Source organism: Bubalus bubalis, chromosome 12 (assembly GCF_019923935.1).
Source record: "Bubalus bubalis isolate 160015118507 breed Murrah chromosome 12, NDDB_SH_1, whole genome shotgun sequence".
NCBI lineage: Eukaryota > Metazoa > Chordata > Mammalia > Artiodactyla > Bovidae > Bubalus > Bubalus bubalis.
The window spans coordinates 99,879,610-99,898,295 of NC_059168.1; the positions used below are offsets into that span (position 1 = coordinate 99,879,610).

Below are 18,686 nucleotides of genomic sequence, written 5' to 3' on the forward strand. Positions count from 1 at the left end.
AATCCCTCCCAGCATCAGGGTCTTTTCCAATGAGTCAACTCTTCACATGAGGTGGCCAAAGTATTGGAGTTTCAGCTTTAGCATCAGTCCTTCCAATGAACACCCAGGACCGATCTCCTTTAGAATGGACTGGTTGGATATCCTTGCAGTCCAAGGGACTCTCAAGAGTCTTCTCCAACACCACAGTTCAAAAGCATCGATTCTTCAGTGCTCAGCTTTCTTCACAGTCCAACTCTCACATGCATACATGACCACTGGAAAAACTATAGCCTTGACTAGACGGACCTTTGTTAGCAAAGTAATGTCTCTGCTTTTGAATATGCTATCTAGGTTGGTCATAAATTTCCTTCCAAGGAGTAAGCGTCTTTTAATTTCATGGCTGCAATCACCATCTGCAGTGAACTTGGAGCCCCCCAAAATAAAGTCTGACACTGTTTCCACTGTTTCCCCATCTATTTCCCATGAAGTGATGGGACCGGATGCCATGATCTTCATTTTCTGAATGTTCAGCTTTAAGCCAACTTTTTCAGTCCTCTTTCACTTTCATCAAGAGGCTTTTCAGTTCCTCTTCACTTTCTGCGATAAGGGTGGTGTCATCTGCATATCTGAGGTGATTGATATTTCTCCCGGAAATCTTGATTCCAGCTTGTGCTTCTTCCAGCCCAGCGTTTCTCATGATGTATTCTGCATATACGTTAAATAAGCAGGGTGACAATATACAGCCTTGACATACTCCTTTTGCTATTTGGAACCACTCTGTTGTTCCATGTCCAGTTCTAACTGTTGCTTCCTGACCTGTATATAGGTTTCTCAAGAGGCAGGTCAGGTGGTCTGGTATTCCCATCTCTTTCAGAATCTTCTACAGTTTATTGTGATCCACATAGTCAAAGGCATTGGCATAGTCAATAAAGCAGAAATAGATGTTTTCCTGGAACTCTCTTGATTTTTCGATGATCCAGTGGATGTTGGCAATTTGATCTCTGGTTCCTCTGCCTTTTCTAAAACCAGCTTGAACATCTGGAAGTTCACGGTTCACGTACTGCTGAAGCCTGGCTTGGAGAATTTTGAGCATTACTTTACTAGTGTGTGAGATGAGTGCAATTGTGCGGTAGTTTGAGCATTCTTTGGCATTGCCTTTCTTTGGGATTGAAATGAAAACTGACCTTTTCCAGTCCTGTGGCCACTGCTGAGTTTTCCAAATGTGCTGGCATATTGAGTGCAGCATTTTCACAGCATCATCTTTCAGGATTTGAAAGAGCTCCACTGGAATTCTATCACCTCCACTAGCTTTGTTTGCAGTGATGCTTTCTAAGGCCCACTTGACTTCACATTCCAGGATGTCTGGCTCTAGGTGAGTGATCACACCATCGAGAATATCTGAGTCGTTAAGACCTTTTTGTACAGTTCTTCTGTGTATTCTTGCCACCTCTTCTTAATATCTTCTGCTTCTGTTAGGTCCCTACCATTTCTGTCCTTTATCGAGCCCATCTTTGCATGAAATGTCCCCTTGGTATCTCTAATTTTCTTGAAGAGATCTCTAGTCTTTCCTATTCTGTTGTTTTCCTCTATTTCTTTGCATTGATTGCTGAGGAAGGCTTTCTTATCTCTCCTTGCTATTCTTTGGAACTCTGCATTCAGATGCTTATATCTTTTATTTTCTCCTTTGCTTTTCACTTCTCTTCTTTTCACAGCTATTTCTAAGGCCTCCTCAGACAGCCATTTTACTTTTTTGCATTTCTTTTCCATGGGGATGCTCTTGATCCCTGTCTTCTGTACAATGTCATGAACCTCCGTCCATAGTTCATCAGGTACTCTGTCTATCAGATCTAGTCCCTTAAATCTATTTCTCACTTCCACTGTATAATCGTAAGGGATTTGATTTAGGTCATACCTGAATGGTCTAGTGGTTTTCCCTACTTTCTTCAATTTAAAATATGATTAAAAACTACTTAATTAAGAAACCCAGGGGCTTCCCTGGTGGTCCAGTGGTTAAGCCTCCATACTTCCACTGCAGGGGATATGGGTTGGCTCCCTGGTTGGGGACCTAAGATACCACAAGCCACACGACATAGCCAAAAAAAAAAAAAAAAAAAAACCCACAATGAGGAACACTTTTTTTTTTTCAGTCTCACAATTGGCATCATCCTAGGATTTTTGAAAATTTTGTGCTGTTAACTAATCTGTCTCACGTAAGCAGATTTCCATTCATGCTAGAATTTAGTGTCGTTGGACAGGATTCCATGGTATGGATAAATGAATGCCTCGTTTTTTTCGATTTGTAAGTTGTTTCCATTTTGTTGTTGTTGTTGTTAGAAATGCTGCCACAGTAGCGTCTTTGCAGCTAAACACTTGTACAGAGCTCTAATTGTTGACTTCGGATAATTTCCTAGAAGTGGAATTGCTGAGTCAGAGAATATGGCTATTTACTGCCAAAATATTCTTCAGAAAGGTTGTACCAGCTCACACCCTGCCTGGCAGTGTCCGGATGCCCACTTTCTCACTCCTTTGCCAACACTGGGTTATGGGCTTGACTCCGTTTTTTTTTTTTTTGGTTTTGTGTGCCTCTGATGAGTTGTCAGGGACAGCTTTTGTTGTCCTCCTGTTTCTTCTTTGAGCCCTTCCCCTGATTTCTTTAATTTTTGTTATTTGTTAATTGGAGGATAATTACTTTACAATATTATGATGCTTTTTGCCATATATCACCATGAACCGGCCATGGGTATACATATATCCCCTCCCTCTCGAAGCCCATCCCTCTTCCTTCCCCACCCCATCCCGAGCACCGGCTTTGGGCTCCCTGCATCATGTATCAAACTCCCACTGGCTATCTATTTAACATATGGTAATGGACATGCTTCAATGCCGTTCTCTCAAATCATTCCACCCTTTTTTCCTCCAACTGTGTCCAAAGCTATGTTCTTCATGTTCTCGTCTCCTTTGCTGCCCTGCACGTAGAATCATCTGTACTACCTTTCTAGATTCCATATATATGCAGTCCCAATTTCTATGGAGGTTTTGAGGGCTCATCTTTTTCTTATTAGCTTGAAAGTTCTTTTTTTTTTTTTGGCCTCCATACCTCTCAGCATGTGGGGTCTTAGTTCCCTGACCAGAGATTGAACCTGTGCCCCCTGTGTTGGAATCTCAGCCTCTGGATCACCAGGGAAGTTCTGAAAGTTCTTTTTTTAAATTTTATTTATTTTTGGCTGTGCTGGGTCTTTGTTGCTCCGAGGGCTTTTATCTAGTTGTGGCGAGTGGGGGCTACTCTCTGGTTGAGGTGCTTGGGCTTCTCATTGCAGCGGCTTCTCTTGTTGCAGAGCGCAGGCTCTAGGGTGGGAGGACTTCAGTAGCTGCAGTTCCCATGCCTTAGAGCACAGGCTCAGTAGCTGTGGGGCTCCGGCTTAGTTGCTTTGTGGCACGTGGGATCTTCCCAGACCAGGGATTGAACCCTGTCCCCCACACTGGCAGGAAGACTGTTTGCACCGAGTCACCAGGGCAGCCCCTGAAAGTTCTTAATAGGTTAGAGATATTAACTCTGTTGTGAGCCTGTACAAAGCATTTTTGATGCTTGTAAATCCTTCTCCTGTGAGAAGATCCGCTTCATCTATGAGATGGGAAATGATTTGCAAAAGTCACAGTGCGTGGGGCTTCCCTGGTGGCTCAGACGGTAAAGAATCCACCTACGATGCGGGAGACCTGGGTTCAATCCCTGGGTCAGGAAGATCCCCTGGAGGAGGAAATGGCTACCCACTCCAGTATTCTTGCCTGGAGAATCCCATGGACAGAGGAGCCTGGCAGGCTAGGGTCTATGGGGTTGCAAAGAGCTGGACACGACTGAGCGACTAACATTTACACAACACTTTCACGTGGTGTATAAGGAACGTCATCAGGCTGAACCTGGGCCTCAGGATGCCTGCTCAAGGCTGGGGGTTCAGTGGGTCCCTTCTCCTCCTTCCACTCCCCCTCCACTGGGCCAGATTCCAGCATACCCCCGCTCCTAGCAGCTGGCTGTCCCTGGGCAGCCCTCACTGACCTCCACCTGACTGATGGAATGGAACGGACTTTCTCTGGACACACACACCTCCTTATACCCCTCAGACTGCTTTCTACATGGGTATATGGAACTAATTTGATTATTCTATATGCGCTGGTTTATGACCTGCTCCTTGCTGGGCTCCCCCCCACCAGGGATCCATTGGGTCCCTTCCCATCTCTCACTCCCAACCCCCATCTAATCAGTGGGCCTGATTCCCTGGCTCCTCACTGGCCTCTGTCCCTCATTGGCTCCCTCCAATCCATAGCAGCAGAGAGGAACCTCTGAGGTGGAAATCTGGTCGTGAAATCCTGGTTTGAAGCCCAGCTACACATTTTTCTTCATCTTAAACACCAAATTCCTGTGGCAGAAAGAACTGGAACCAGTGCTCTCGTGAGAACAACCAGGGCCTCAGAGAGTGAATCTGAGTGCTGAGTCCAGCATGGTTCAGGGTAAGGCATTTGGGTGTAGGCGGGGACCCTTTGGGCCCAAATCCATGTTAGGAAAGAGGGGAAGGCTGGCCTCAAGACCCAGCACCTCCCCACGTGTGTTCCCACATCATGAGGACCCAGAACACCCTGCCCAGCCTTGCCCCAGACCAGCTCCTGTGTATCTCTGTTTCTCTTCCTAATACGTGTTCTTCCCTCTTTCTGGTGACTTGTGGGACACCCCAGGCTCCTGGTGTTCTTCCTACCTCACTGCCCACATCTCCTGTCTCCCCAGCTATACCCCTGGGGCTCAGTCCTCCGACAACACTAGCTCCCTTACTGACCATCCTGTCACAGAACTTTAACTTGCGTCTCTGCCAGCAGGACTCCTCAGCTACTCCCTGCAGCCTGGGCCTGCTCACGAACTCCAGGTGCCTGTATCAGTTGCTTCTTCAGCATCTCTGCTTTGGGCATCTAAGAAGCATCTCATACCTCTAGCGTCCAGAACCAGACTCCTGCTCTTCCCACCTGCAAACCCGACCACTCCCCACTCCTCAGATCAAATCCCAAGCCTGGACCTTGACTCCCTTCTCTCTTTGTCTCACACCCCCACCCAATCTATTCGGCTATCTCACCATCGCTGCCTCCAAAATATAACCGAGTCTAACCAGTTCTCTCCATATCCTCCCCACCACACTAGGCCCGCCCACCACCATCCCCGTTGACTGTGACCTCCCAAAGGTCCCTGTTTTCACCCTGCCTGCCTGGCATCAGTGCTCAGCAGCCCAGGGATCCAGGTGAGTATCAACAGATTCCTGAGTCTGACCTCATCTCCTGCCTCTTCTGTACTCTCCAAGCCTCACCTCGCTGCACCCCTGCCAGGCCGCCCAGAGGCCGACTGGGCTCCGCTTCAGGGAGACCCCTCCTTCAGGTCCTTGTTCAAACAGCGCGGCCTCACTGAGGCCTCACTGCTAGTGAACACCCCCGACTTCCCGCTCCAGCACTTACCATCTCCCTTCTCTGCCTTATTATGTTTTCACCTCTGACATTATATATTTCACTCATGAATTTTATGTTTATATCACTCTCCGGCACAGCAACCCACAGTATTCTTGCCTGGAGAATCCCAAGGACAGAAGAGCCTGGTGGGCTATGGTCCATAGGGTCGCAAAGGGTCAGACACGACTGAAGCGACTTAGCACAGTACAGTACTCGTTAACTGTGTGCTCCCCAACAGGAAGAGTTTGGTCTCTATCCTGTGGGGCCCCGCACATAATAGGTGCTCAGTAAATATTTGCTGAGTGACCATTTGTGAATCTGGGAAGCCCCCAGGAGCCTCCCTGCCCCCACAGGCATTTCTGTGCCTGGTTCACGTCCTTTCATGGCATTCGTTATGAGTGTGATTTGGGGACCGCTGCGGGGCAGGCAGGGGAGGAGGGGGTCCCTGAGCTCCCTGAGGAAACGGACCACAGGTTTCCCCTGAATTGAGTACTTTTTCCCCCCAGTAAAGTGACATCTTTTTAACATTTACTTTTCTGTATTTATTTGGCTGCGCCAGGTCTCGATTGCAGCACGTGGGAATTTTAGTTGCTGCGTGCAAACTGGCAGTTGCAACATGTGGGATTACGTTCCCTGACCAGCCGTGGAGCCCCAGCCCCCTGCAGCAGGAGCGTGGGCTCTTAGCCGCTGGACCACCCGGGCAGTCCTTCCACCGCTACAGCTGTCACTGCCATCCGGGGCTTGGTCCCCGTATTGGCTGCCCCTCCTCCCAGACAGGACACTCGGGCTGGGCTGGTCAGCTCCGAGCCCCTCCCTGGGGTCCATTCTGAGCCAGTCCTTGCAGTTGAGACATCCTGCTCCCAAGTCTAACCCAGGTGCCTCCAACTGTGGGCCCAGATCTTGGGGTCCATGCCCTCCCCACTTTCTTGACAGAATGAACTCCAGGAGGCCAGCAAGTCCTCCTGGGCCAGAGACCCAGGCAAGGCCTTCAGGGGAAAAGCTGGATTGGACGTATCTGGAGGGAGGAGGAGGCAATTGGAGGGGCTGGGAAGCAGGATTTCTCTGTCTCCCCAGTTCCTCTGGGCTTCCCGGATCCCCTGAGGTCTGAACACTGTGCCAACATGGGGATGAAAAGAGACCAAGCCAACCACCTCATCCCCTTGGGCCTAAAGGAGGGCCACTCTTCCTGCCTCGCTCTGTCCACCCCCAGGCCCCAGCACTGGTGTCCCTCTTCTGACAGCCCTTCCCTCCTTCACAGAGCTTTGCTGAATGGCCACTGCAAGTCAGGGGCCTTTAGGTGTTGGAGATACATTTACAGGTAAGACAAGACTCCCTGGGGCGTGGGGGGTGGGGGTGGGCAGGGGGCGCGGAGATGGGACTCTAGCGGAGGGGACAGTGAACCATGATGAAAAAAAATCTGCTAATGAAATCTGTGATGGTTGCTAAAGAGAAAAACAGATGAGGCTGGGGAAGGGAGAGGAGAGATCCCATCACATTGACATTGGAGATGAGGTGGCCGAGGAAGGCCCTGTAGACGCTCCCTCACCATTCACTTCCCCCCACCGCATCCGTGGCCTCTGTCCACGCAGGTGGAGCCCTGGCTACTGGTCTGGGCCTCAGCTCAGGCCCAGAGCACCCCTCCACACTGAGGCCGGAGATGCAGAGAAGGCAGATTTGACCCTGTTAAATCGCGGAGGCCCAGCTCCTTGAGGAGAGGGCAGGCCTGTCCCCACAGGCCCTCGCCCGTCTGGCTCATCATACCCCTGGGATGTGCATGTGCCCGAGAGGCGCTCTTCCTGGGGCTCAGGCCTCCTTCCCTCCTCCTGGTTTTCGGGGCCTTAAACACGTTCCCAGCCACCCTGCCCCCCTCTCTTTCTCCGGGCTTGGAGGTCACCTTCCCCGGGCAGGCAGGTGCCCCCCGCCACCACACATGCCATCCTGCGGAGCCCTGTGGTCCCCTCTCCCGCCCCTCGCCCCATGAGGGCTGGGACCGCGCAAGTCTTGTTTCACGGCATCCCCAGCGCCCCACAAATCCGTGTCGAATGAATGAATGTCTCCGGGCCCGAGCCTCGGCCTCATTCACGTCAGATCTTCCGGGCCCTCCCTGGCCCGGCTCCGCCCTGGGTGGGGTTGGGTGCGGGGGCCGGAGCGCCGCGGATATCCGCCAGGGAGGTGACGGGGGTGGGGGGTGATCTCGCCCTCCCGGCCCGGGGACCGATGAAGCCGGGGGTTGGGGGGCGCCCCTCCGCGGGCCCGGCTCGGCCCTCCCCGGGGCCGCCGATCCGCCGGCGCAGGCCCGGCCGGGCGGGCGGGTGCGGGGCGGGAGGTGGCGCCGGGCGCTGAGTGGCGGCTCCGGGTCCACCCCCGGCGCGCCGGTGCGGGCGGGAGGCGGGGAGCGCAGGGGCGGCGGCGAGAGCGAAGCGCAGCAGCGAGCATGTGCCGCGGAGCTCAGTAACCAGGGACGACCGCGGCGACAGCGCGGCCGCGTCGGCGCCCAGCCCAGCGCAGCTCCGCGCCGCGGCGCCCGGAGAGGGCGGCGGCCGGACGGCCCGGGCCTGCCGAGAGGTGCCCCCGCGCCCCGGCCCCGCCGGCCCGGCGCAGACAAAGGCGCGGCCCCGGCCCGGCCCGGCCCGCCGCCCCCCCAACCCCGCTCGCCCCGCCCCGGCCCAGCCTCTCCCGCTGGGTGCCCCGACGGGGTCCGGCCCGGGGCGCGGGGGCCGCGGCCGCCGAGGATGGGGAAATCCAACAGCAAGTTGAAGCCTGAAGTTGTGGAGGAGCTGACCAGGAAAACCTACTGTGAGTGCGCGCGCTGGGACCCCCGCCCCGCGCCCCCGGGCGCTGCCTCCGTCCCCTCGCGCCCCTCCCCCCATGCGCGCCCCCAGCCCCCACCAGCCTGCTCCGTGCCCCCCGTGTCCGCCCCCAAGGGGCCAGCTCCCCGGGAGGCAGCCACCCTTCCTCGGCCGTTCCCTGCTCTGCCCCCTCACGCCCCGGGGCCCTCGGAAGCTCGCGGCCGCGCCCCCAGCCTCACACCTGGCCCTATTGTTCTAGGGCACCCCCCTCCTCCCACCCCGTCTCCACGCGCGCCCCGGACGTCTGCCGCCTGTCAGCGTGCGCGGGGCCACCCCCGGGACGGAAGGCAGGCCCCGGCCCCATCGCGGCCCCCTCCCAGCAGAGCTGTCCAAAAGGGCAGGGATGGGCACGAGCGAGGGGCGGTGGGCCGCGGAGGGGGCGCCCGCTAGCGAGGTGGCTCCGGCTGCGCTGAGCCGACTGGCGGCGGGGCGGGTGATTCATGCATCACGATGCCGCTGCTGCTACTGCCGCTGCCACTGCTGCGAGGTTGGCCTGTCGCCCCCTCCCTGGCCCTGATCGTGTGTTAGGGGGGTGTGGGGGAGGGGCGAGATTTGCCAGAGAGGTGGCGGCAGCGAAGGGTCCTGGGCACACTCTTGGCTGCAGGACTTCCAGGCTGATCTCTCCTCTGGCCCTGATCTCACCTTACTGGCTTCCACCTCTACTTGCCAGACTGGGAAGTGGGTTTCTGCAGCCCCAGGTGATCTGGCCCGACGCATCCTGTAACCATCTGGGGCACCCCTGAGAGGAGGGTCTGCCCATCTCAGATGTCGCTAGGTCTGTCCCAGTGTGTCTCTCTCCACTTGTTCAACTCCACACCTCTCCAGTTTGCTCACATCTCCAGTTTCTCCATCCTAGACTTCTCCCTTCCCTGCAAGCCTCTGGGAGATACCCCTGGCACACCAAGGGTTAATGGTGCTGGGTCCTGACCCACAGAGGTTCTCTTTTGGGGGATTTCAAGAAAGACTGCTGAGGGGTGGGGAAGGGCTTCTGCCTGGATCTGACTGGGAAGGGGGCAGAGATTCTGGGCTTGGGTTGGAATTCAGAACCCGTACCTGGGCAGCTGTGTGGATCCGGCAGCTCTGCGCCCTCCCTGGAGGTGGCAGACTGGCCACCAGCTGCACCGTTGATGGAGGCTCCGCTTCTGGTGGTGCATTGCACAACCTCTGCTCCCCGCCCCCCAACCCCGTTCCGTTGATCTTCTGAGCACGTTTGCAGGTCTGCCGGAGCCCACACTTCCACTCCGTGCCCCTCGGTCCCCATGTGCTTGGAATGAAGGGGGCTTTCCTGAGTGGGTGCTCGTCCCCACTAGAGGGACTGGCTCTTCTCCAGTGGAATTCTGCAGCACAGCGCTCACATCCCAGCAGCTGCTCCTCGAAGGGAGTGAGGCTTGGAGAACTCCATCCTTACTCCTCTCATCCTCTTTCTGAGCTGGGCAGGTGGTCCTTTCCAGTTCGGCTGCGGTTTTGTGAGGTTTGCTGGGCCTTCCTGCAGGCTCTGTCTGGATGTGACCCATAGCTGTCAGCAGGCAGGCTGCGCGGGGGGTCTTTCCAGGCAGAGAGCACAGTGGGCTTCAAAGGAGGGGTGGGCTTGGGTGCTCCAGGGTGTCTCCGTCATGGAGGGGAGCGGGGAGGTCCTGTGAGCTGAGTGAAGCCCAGGTTCCTGCTCCTGGAGCGCATCACGCGGCAAGCTCCTTGCTTTGCTAACGCATTGTCTTCACAGTGGTCCCAGGACCCAAGATCCCACAGCACCCCTGTCACCAGGCGAGGCCAGAACCCAGGGCTGTCCGGCTCCCAAGTTATGCCCTTCGAGAGACCTCAGAACTCACCCTGAGAAATCCAGAGACGCTTCTCCTCTTTCTGGTTTCTAAGCTTATGTTGGTAGACTCAGATGGGAAGTTTCCTGGGGAGGTCATTTTGTCCACTCCCCTCTCTCTGGGCAGATCTAGCAACTTCGGAAGAAGTTGAGTCAACAAGGCCTTGTTGGGAACCAGCCCCGTGGTGCTGGGCCGGGCCGGGCTATTTTTAAAGGCCTTTGGAGACCTGGAACAGTTTTGCTGAGGGAGTGAACGAGCCGGGTACTTTTTCTCAGGATCTCTTACTGGGTTTGGGCTGACGGAGATGGTGGCGGGCTCACGGGCCTTCTGTCTGTCTCCCTTGCCGGTGTCCGCTCCCCCAGGGCAGGCCCTTCCTTCTCTGATTGTGCTGGCACTTAGTAGGGCCACAGGTCTCTATTGAATGAAGAACCTCCCAGCAGGAACAGCAGAGAAAGCCTCCAGCCGGTGCTAAAGCCCCCAGCTGGGCCTCCTGGTGACAGGGCGTGGAGCCATCTGCTCTTTGTTCAAGGGATTCTGTGTTTTGTACAGGGTCCAGAGAGGAGCACTTAGGGAGGACTCTCAAATGTCAGAATCTCCTAGAGAGCCCCAGTTAAATACCAAGGTGCCCGGATCTGGTTGCTTCCCAGATTTCCAATTCTCAGAGTCTGAGCTGGGCCCAGGCATTTGTCTCCTTGACGAGTGTCTGTCATGCAGACCTTGGTTCCGAGGATTCCGGGCTCAAGACCCACAGCTGGTTCTGGGGGTCCCGGCATGTGTCAGCATCACCTGGTGGCCTAGGTCACCACCTCGGGTGACCCACAACCCGCTGCCAAAGGCTACAGGGGACCCCCAGGGGATCCCCAGATGTTCACGCCTCAGTGCCAGCTGCCATCCTTGGTGGGGAGTCTCCTGTTTTTGGAAGAGACGATCTTGGTGGGGTGTGTGTGTGTGTGTGTGTGTGTATGTGTGTAAGCAGGAGGCAGTCTTGACGCTCCCACTATGTGGCCCTCCCTAGGCACATCTGGATTCAGCCTAGCTGAACCGCTTCATCATTCAGCCTTGACACTGCAAAGCAGACTTTTTTCCTCCCCTGCATATAAGAATTTGTAAGTCATCAGCACCCCATAACCCAATCCTCACCCCTTTCCGGCACAGTTCACATCCAGGGGCAGCAGGAGGTTTGCGGGAGGTGCAGGCCCTGCCCAGCTGGGACTCATTGAACAGTGCTTGGTGTGGCCAGAGGCCTGGTTTCTATGAGGTCTGGCCTGCTCGTGTCCAGCTTGTTGTTGAGGCTGTTGTCAACCCTGTGTGCCCAGGCTATGGGACAGGCCAAGTCTTCACCTAACTGAGCCTCAGTTTCCTCATCTGCAAAATGGGTGCGCTCATGGTACCTGATTCCGAGGGTATGTGACAAGGCAACAAGATAATTTGCACACAACATGATACAAGGTGAATGGTTGTTGCTATTATCGCTCAGTTGTGTCTGACTGTTTTTGTTTTTTTTTTTTGTCTGACTGTTTTGTGACCCCATGGACTCTAGCCCGCTAGGCTCCTCTGTCCTTCGGATTTCCCAGGCAAGAATACTGGAGTGGGTTGCCATTTCCTTCTACAGGGGATCTTCCTGACCCAGGGATCGAACCCGCGTCTTTTATGTCTCCTGCGTTGGCAGGTGGATTCTTTAACTCTGAGCCACCTGGCTCCTTAACATGTGACACACACTTGTCAAGGATTTAAGGATACATGTTAGTGATCATAATTAATGCATTGTTTTGACTATACTGTTCAGCTTCATCCTGAATTGGTCGCAGATATATCTTGTGGGCAAAGTACCTCTCATCTCTCTGCAGAGGAATCTTCCATGGCCCTGGTCTTTGTGCCTGGCACTCAGGAGGCATAGAATGATAAGACTTTTGGTTGGCCCGAGTCTTAGCAGGTTCTTGTACCCGCAGCAGTCTCCCTGCCCCCCTCCCCAGCACTTGTTAATTTTGAAGCTGCCCTGATCTACCATTCCCTGAATGCTCACTCTGTGCCAGGCCCAGAGATGGAAATGTGAATGAGAGAGATGTAATTCCTGCCCTCAGGTGGAAACCAGGCAGGTCATCCGGAAATCCGAGCTTGTGGGGCTCAGCCGTTTGTTGTGATCTGAGCTGCCTCCATTTAAAGGCTTCTGGACCCAGGCCAGCCAGTTCCAAGAGGCAGAAAGCTCCACCTCTCTCCCCCTTTCTTCTCTCCTCATGGTGCTCACTGCTCTCCCCATGGACCCTCTTTCCAAGACTCAAAGGAGGTCACCTCTCCCTCCATTCTTGGTCAGCCCAGGCTCTGCCTTGCCCTGGCTCGCCAGCCTGGAGTCTCTTTGGCCTTTTCCCTGATGCCCAGAATGTGGAGGGAGGAGCAGCTGGCTGGGCTTTTGGGGGAGCCAGCAGCTAAGGCCTCTGCGACCCAGAGCAGAGAAGGGGATCCCAGGAGTCTGGTTGAGAGATGCTGGTTGTCACCGGTCTCTCTGGCTTTGGGAAGGATCCAAGAGGGTCTCTTCCTACAGGGTAAGGGATACTCTCTCAGGGTCACTTCCCCCTCCCAATCTGCTTGGCCAGAGAGGGCAAGACATTGCCTTGGGGAAGGCAGGATCTAAGATAAATGAGCGAGTCGGGGTGTGGAGGGCCCCACCACCAGGCAAAGGATAAGCCACTCAGGACAAGGAAGGCCCTTAGGAAGGAAGGTGGCTTCTGCAAACCCTCTGCATCCCATGTACATGCGGGTAAGACCCAGGAGGCTGCTCCCTGACTCCACTGAAAACTAAACAGAGCACCAGCAGGAGGAATAGAGGTTAGACTCTTAACGCTGGTCTGGGCCTTTGGGCAAGAAATATTAAGTCCGTTGTAAACTCTGTATTCTGGAGAATGGGGCCGGGTCCTCATTCATGCTCTGTGACCTTGGGTGAGTCGCTCACCCTCTCTGAGCCCCAGTTTGCTCATCTGCAATACCTGCCCAAGTGACTCTGTGGGTCTAAAGGGGAGAGGGCTTTGAGGTCCAAGCGTGGGCTGGAGGGGAGCGGGAGATGTTTAGCCACAGAGTCTCCGAGAGGGCCGTAGACCCCAGGGGCCGGATGTGCTGGGGTTCTGGCACTTTCCTTGGGCAAGCCTCGTCTCCTGGAGCCTTACTTTCCTCTCAAAAACAGACATCACAGGGGCCCCAGAGTCAGAGGATTTAGCACGCTGCCTGGTTCTGGCAGGGACCCTTTAAACCTCTCCCGGAGGCAGCTGGTCCTTGGAGGCAAGTCCTTGTCCTCCTGAGTGGGATATTCTCACTGGTTTACATTCTGTCCCTTGATGAGAGAAACAGAGGCCAGAGAGGGGCAGGGATGCCCCCAGGGCCCGGGCCACCTCCAAACACCTCTTCTGGCTTTCTGCCTCCTCCAGCTCCATCTGTCGCCACCCCCACCCCAGAGAGTTCTAGCATCTCACATCTCACAGTGTCAGGGAAAGCTCTTTCTCCTGGTGGCAGCCTCGGGACTGGACTCAGCCTCCTCTGCTCCCAAGGCCAGGCCTGAGCCCCTCTGGGGCCGACATAGCCGGCCAGTGCACGGGGCTCGTGCTATCCCTCATCCAAAGACCATAGGAAGGGACTTGGACATTTTCTGAGATGGGTGGGATGGGAGTCCATGGATGGAGGTGGTGGAGACATTAGATTTGGGTTTAGATATGGTTTTAGCACGTAGTCCAATGAATGGAGGGCTTCCCAGGTGGCTCAGTGATAAAGAATCCGCCTTCTAATGCAGAAGATTCAAGAGACGAGGGTTCGATCTCTGGGTCGGTAAGACCCACTAGAAAGGAGATGGCAACCCACTCCACTACTCTTGCCTGGAAAATTCCAAGGACAGAGGAGCCTGATGGGCTACAGTCCATGAGGTCGCAGAGTCGGACGCTACTGAGCATGCATCTTTACCTTTCATCAGTGAGTGGATTGGAGAAGAGGGTTGCAGTCAAAGTCGTGTGACCATGGTGATGGACTGGGGGTTCATCAGAGGGGGTGGTGTTAAGACAGATCCTACATATATTTAGGAGGAAGACTCAATAGGACTTGGTACATAGGTTTCATTACCTTGTGAATTTGAGATTATATACTCTTTAACATTTAAAAGTCTGACAATCGTGAATGTTTGCCCACATCATTAACTGCTCTTCTAAAACATGATTTTTAAATGATGCATCTTATAAGTGCAGCATATTTTATTTAATTTCAGGCCGCTGGACAGGTAGATTGCTCTTTTCTCCCCAGTGTAAACAGTGCTCTGACAACCATCTTTGTGCCAAATCTTGGCATAAACATCTCTGTAGTAAATATTTGCACATGTCTCTTATTGAAGATAAATTTCCCCAATTGAAGTTGTGGCATTACAGGCTGGGAACATCTTAAAAGGCTTTTGATTGAAAAATTGTTCAGTTGCTCTCCACAAAGTATCAATGTGTTCCCATTTATATTTTCAGCAAAAGTGGATGAGGGAGTGCCTATTTCCCTGTATCCTTGCCAGCACCAAGTATTATTGTTTTCTTAATAATTGCCAACTTGATGAAGAAGAAAAAAGTAGCTCGCTATTTCAATATTCATTTCTTTGATTACTATAAAATAAAATCCTGGAATCTTTGAGCTAGAGGAGACTTTGGGGTCATGTAGTTCAATGTTCTCATTTTACTAGCAGACCAGTTGAGTACCTGAGAGGTGAAATATCTCTCCCAAGGCCACGTAGCAAATACACAGGGCAGGAACCTAGGATGGCTCATTCCCGTCGGGTCCCTCCTACGGTGCCATGATGAGTTGGCCTTTGGGATGGAGATGAGGATGTCATTGAAGTTGATGGGGTTCATCTTGTCCTAAATCTCTCTTGCTCTCAGGTAAGGAAAAACAAACAAACAGAAATTAAAAAGAGATTCCTTCTTACTGTCCTTATGAGATGAAATAGTTGGTATTGCATGTGGCCTATCTACCAGGGAAGAAAGTGAGAGTGTTAGTCGCTCAGTTGTGTCTGACTCTTTGAGACCCCATGGACTGTAGCCCGCCAGGCTCCTCTGTCCGTGAAATTCTCCAGGCAAGAATACTGGAGTGGATTACCATTCCCTTCTCCATGGGATCTTCCCGACCCAGGGATCAAACCTGGGTCTCCTGCTTTGCAGGCAGATTCTTTACCATCTGAGCCACAAGGGAAGCCGGGGCAGAGATCATCATAAATTAACAAGCCAAATTTCTAGATAATGTGAAATTGGGGTCAGATTCCCAGCCAGGGGTGGGACACCAGAGTGGTGAGGGCTCAAGCGTAAGTGTGTTGGCTGTGTTTCCCATGTATCTCTGAGCTCTGGGTGCCTGGTGTGTGCCCATCAGCAGGCACAGGAACCGATGCCAGTAAGTGCCAGTAATTGACCTCACGGGATGGAAGCTGATTGGCCATCAGAATCAGGGGACGGTTCATGGCCACCCCCCTGGGAGGTCACAGGGTAGAGTGTCACGGGCCCTTGACTGAATTGGGAGTGAGTGGCAAATGCAGAAGACTTCTGTGTTTGGCCTGGCGGGTTAGCGGCTAGATTGTTCTGGGAGGTGGGGAGGGTAGGCCGGCTCCTGAAGACTGGGTTTTAGGATCCTGCGTGGACGTGGGCTGGGGGGACTGGAGACACATCTGCCTGGGGTTCTGTCCCAGAACCGCTGCAGCCTGGACAGTGACTGGAGTCGCTAGCTCCTTCTGGGCCTCGGTTTCCCTTTCTGTACGGTGTTCAGGCTGCCGGATGGTGGGACTTCGTTTGGGGAAGCGCCTCCCACCCCCATCCTGGACCCCAGGGATGGAATGTGCTTGGGCTCCGGCGTCTGATGACTTGGCTCGGCCACAGGCACGTCCTTCCTCTCCTGATGCCTCCGTTTTCTCATCTGTGATCTGGGAATCATAAGTGAAAGTGAAGTGAAGTTGCTCAGTCATGTCCGACTCTTTGCAACCTCATGGACTGTAGCCTACCAGGCTCCTCCCTCCATGGGATTCTCCAGGCAAGAGTACTGGAGTGGGTTGCCATTTCCTTCTCCAGGGGATCTTCCCGACCCAGGGTTCGAACCCTAGTCTCCCGCATTCTAGGCAGATGCTTTAACCTCTGAGCCACCAGGGGATCATAAGCCCCCCATAACACAGGGTGTTGTGTGTGAGGTCAGACATGGCAGAGACACTGAGTTTGGTGGCTCACTCGATGCCCCCTCTGAGCGCATCACTGGTGACGGGGGGCCCGTGAGCAGTGACCCGTGAGGATCAGAAGCTGTCGCCACGGCAAGAGTTGGGCCTTAAATCACGTCTGTGGGATGCAGGCCCAGCTTAGGGTTCATGTGTTTGTCACCCACTCCTCCTGGGAGCTCTGCATGGTCCCCGCTTTACAGATGAGGAAACTGAGGCTCAGAGGGGACTGCAGCTGGCCCAGGGCACACACCTGGTGAGTGATGCGGGAGCGGGGCGGGAATTGACTCTGGGCCTGGAGGAGGGGTCCTGTGCGGCTGGGGTTGGGGGTGCGCCGAGACGCTAAGGGCATGGGTGTGGGTGAGCGTGAGTGACTGTGGGTGCTGGGAGTGGGTGTTCAGCCCTGGCTCACGTGGGCACGCACCGAGTGTGAGTGATGGGGTCGTGGCGTGTGTCAGGAGTGGGTGAGCTGCACGTCGGTGTGTGTGAAGGCAGGTCTGAGCAGGTTGTGATGTAGGTGTGCAAGGAGGGTGGGGGCGGGGGCACTTGGGTGGGAGGCAGAGACAGGCTGGGGCTGGGCCAGAACTCATTGCTCAACTGCCTGCCCCAGGGCCAGGTGACGTGGCTGCCACGTCTCTCCCTTCCTGCCCTGGCCTCGAGGCTTTGGTCTCTGGGAGCCCCCTGCCCTCGAGCTGTGGGGAAATGTCATTGGGAGGAATGACAGTAAGGATGAATCCTGTTTACCAAGTGGGCACTTGGTGCCAAGCATGCTGAGTACAGAATTCCCACCTGTTTTCTCACTGCAGTGAGAACTATTGTGTCCATTTTACCGGTGAGGGAAACAAGGCCCAGGCAGGTTCAGGGACATGCCTAAGACCGCCCAGCCAGTCAGCGGCCAAGATGGGGCTCAAGCTTAGACTTAGACCCTTGTCTTGCCAAAGCCATGCCCTTCCCACCCCGTGCCAGCATCCTATCTCTGTTAGCCTTATAACCTTGGAGCTGCTGCTGAAGGTAGTGAGTGTCCCATCAGTGGAGGCATTCAAGCAGCTGCGGAGTATCAGACATTGCCAGGTGTTCCTGGATGCCTGGGCTGGATGGGAGGTTGGATGGTGGGGTGGTGGTAGGATCCTTCCAGCTGGAAACACACACACACACACAGCCCTACTGATCTTATTTATTTTTGGCGGTGCCGTGTGGCTTGCAGGATCTTAGTTTTTCCACCAGGGATTGAACTCATGCCCTTGGCAGTGAAAGTGTGGAGTCCAAAGTACCGGGCCGCCAGGGAATTCCCAGCCCCACTGGTCTTGCTGTTCTGATTTCTGCAGGGGACTGGAGGCAGCCACGCTTGGCTTCCTCTGGGGCAGAGCTGAGACCTGCAGGCAGGTGGCAGGAGAAGGGCTGGGACGAGTCCAGGGAGCCCCACCAGGAGCGTGCGTGCAGTGGGCAGGGCCGCACCCCCGTCTCTGAGGCTTTCTTAGCTCTGCCCCATCCATGGGGGGGCCTTGGATTCTAACCTTGTGTGGACCCTGTGCTGACCTCAGAGAAGCCTCCCAGCCTGTGAGCTCTGGAGCAGAGCACCCCACTGTGCAGTGTCCCCTGCTTTTGGGGATCCCGCAGACTGGGGGCTGGGAAGCTGATCAGGGGCAGCCTGAGGAGGGGCAGCCCAAGGGTGAGGCCGTGGACGCCCAGAGTACCCCGGTCACCCTGCCCTGCCCTGCCCCTGCCTGGCATGGGTGGGGTGCGTTGGGAAGTGTCTCTTGGACAAAGGAAGACGCGAAGTCCTCACGGGGGCTCAGAGGCACAGTGAAACAGAGGACCGCGGGGTCTGGAGGCCAGGTCGCAGGGCCCTGGGTCACCGTCCGCAACTTGAGGGCTGGGACACGTCTGGTGGATTTAGGGGTTTGTTCAGTGCCCAGCCTAGAGCACAGTGCAGGCCTGTGTGTGCCTCTGGGGAAAGCTTGGTTTTCCCAACGTGCTTGTCCACGTGTTGCTTTGTTTTGCTCCTCTGATAACCCGGGTGGGACCCATCTGTGCCCCGGCCCTGCCACCTGATGGGGGCGGGGAGTTGCCAGGGAGTCAGAGTCTGGGATCCCCGTTCCAGCCCATGACTTGCCGTGGCCTTTGGTGGCGCCGCTCAGGGTCTCCGTTCCCCATCTGTCGTACTCTCAGTAAGATGGGACGTCGCCTTTTCTCAGCTGCAGGGAAGCCTGACTGACCGTGCCCCCAAGGAGGCCATGCTCCCCACCTCGGGAGCCCGGCGGGGTGCTCGGGATGGGTGCGGGCCAGCTGCTGTCTCCGGCACTCCCGCTCTCACGAGGTGGCCCCGGAAGCTGGCGGGGCGTCCAGGCCACACTGAGCTCTGGATTC

The 18,686-nt window shown here is 55.0% G+C and overlaps 1 protein-coding gene across 2 annotated transcripts in view; it reads left to right on the forward strand.

The window, feature by feature from the left end:
• The first annotated feature begins 6,715 nt into the window (after positions 1-6,715).
• NCS1 (neuronal calcium sensor 1) overlaps positions 6,716-18,686 on the forward strand; it is a 56,945-nt gene continuing 44,974 nt past the window's right edge. The window contains exon 1 of one of the 2 annotated variants that reach the window (XM_044926448.2): positions 6,716-6,775. In XM_044926448.2, the coding sequence (XP_044782383.1) occupies positions 6,727-6,775 (49 nt within the window). In that variant the 5' untranslated portion in view covers positions 6,716-6,726. Of the gene's footprint in view, positions 6,776-8,084; positions 8,254-18,686 lie in introns of those variants that run through there. The other variant, XM_025261850.3, reaches the window with a different exon arrangement.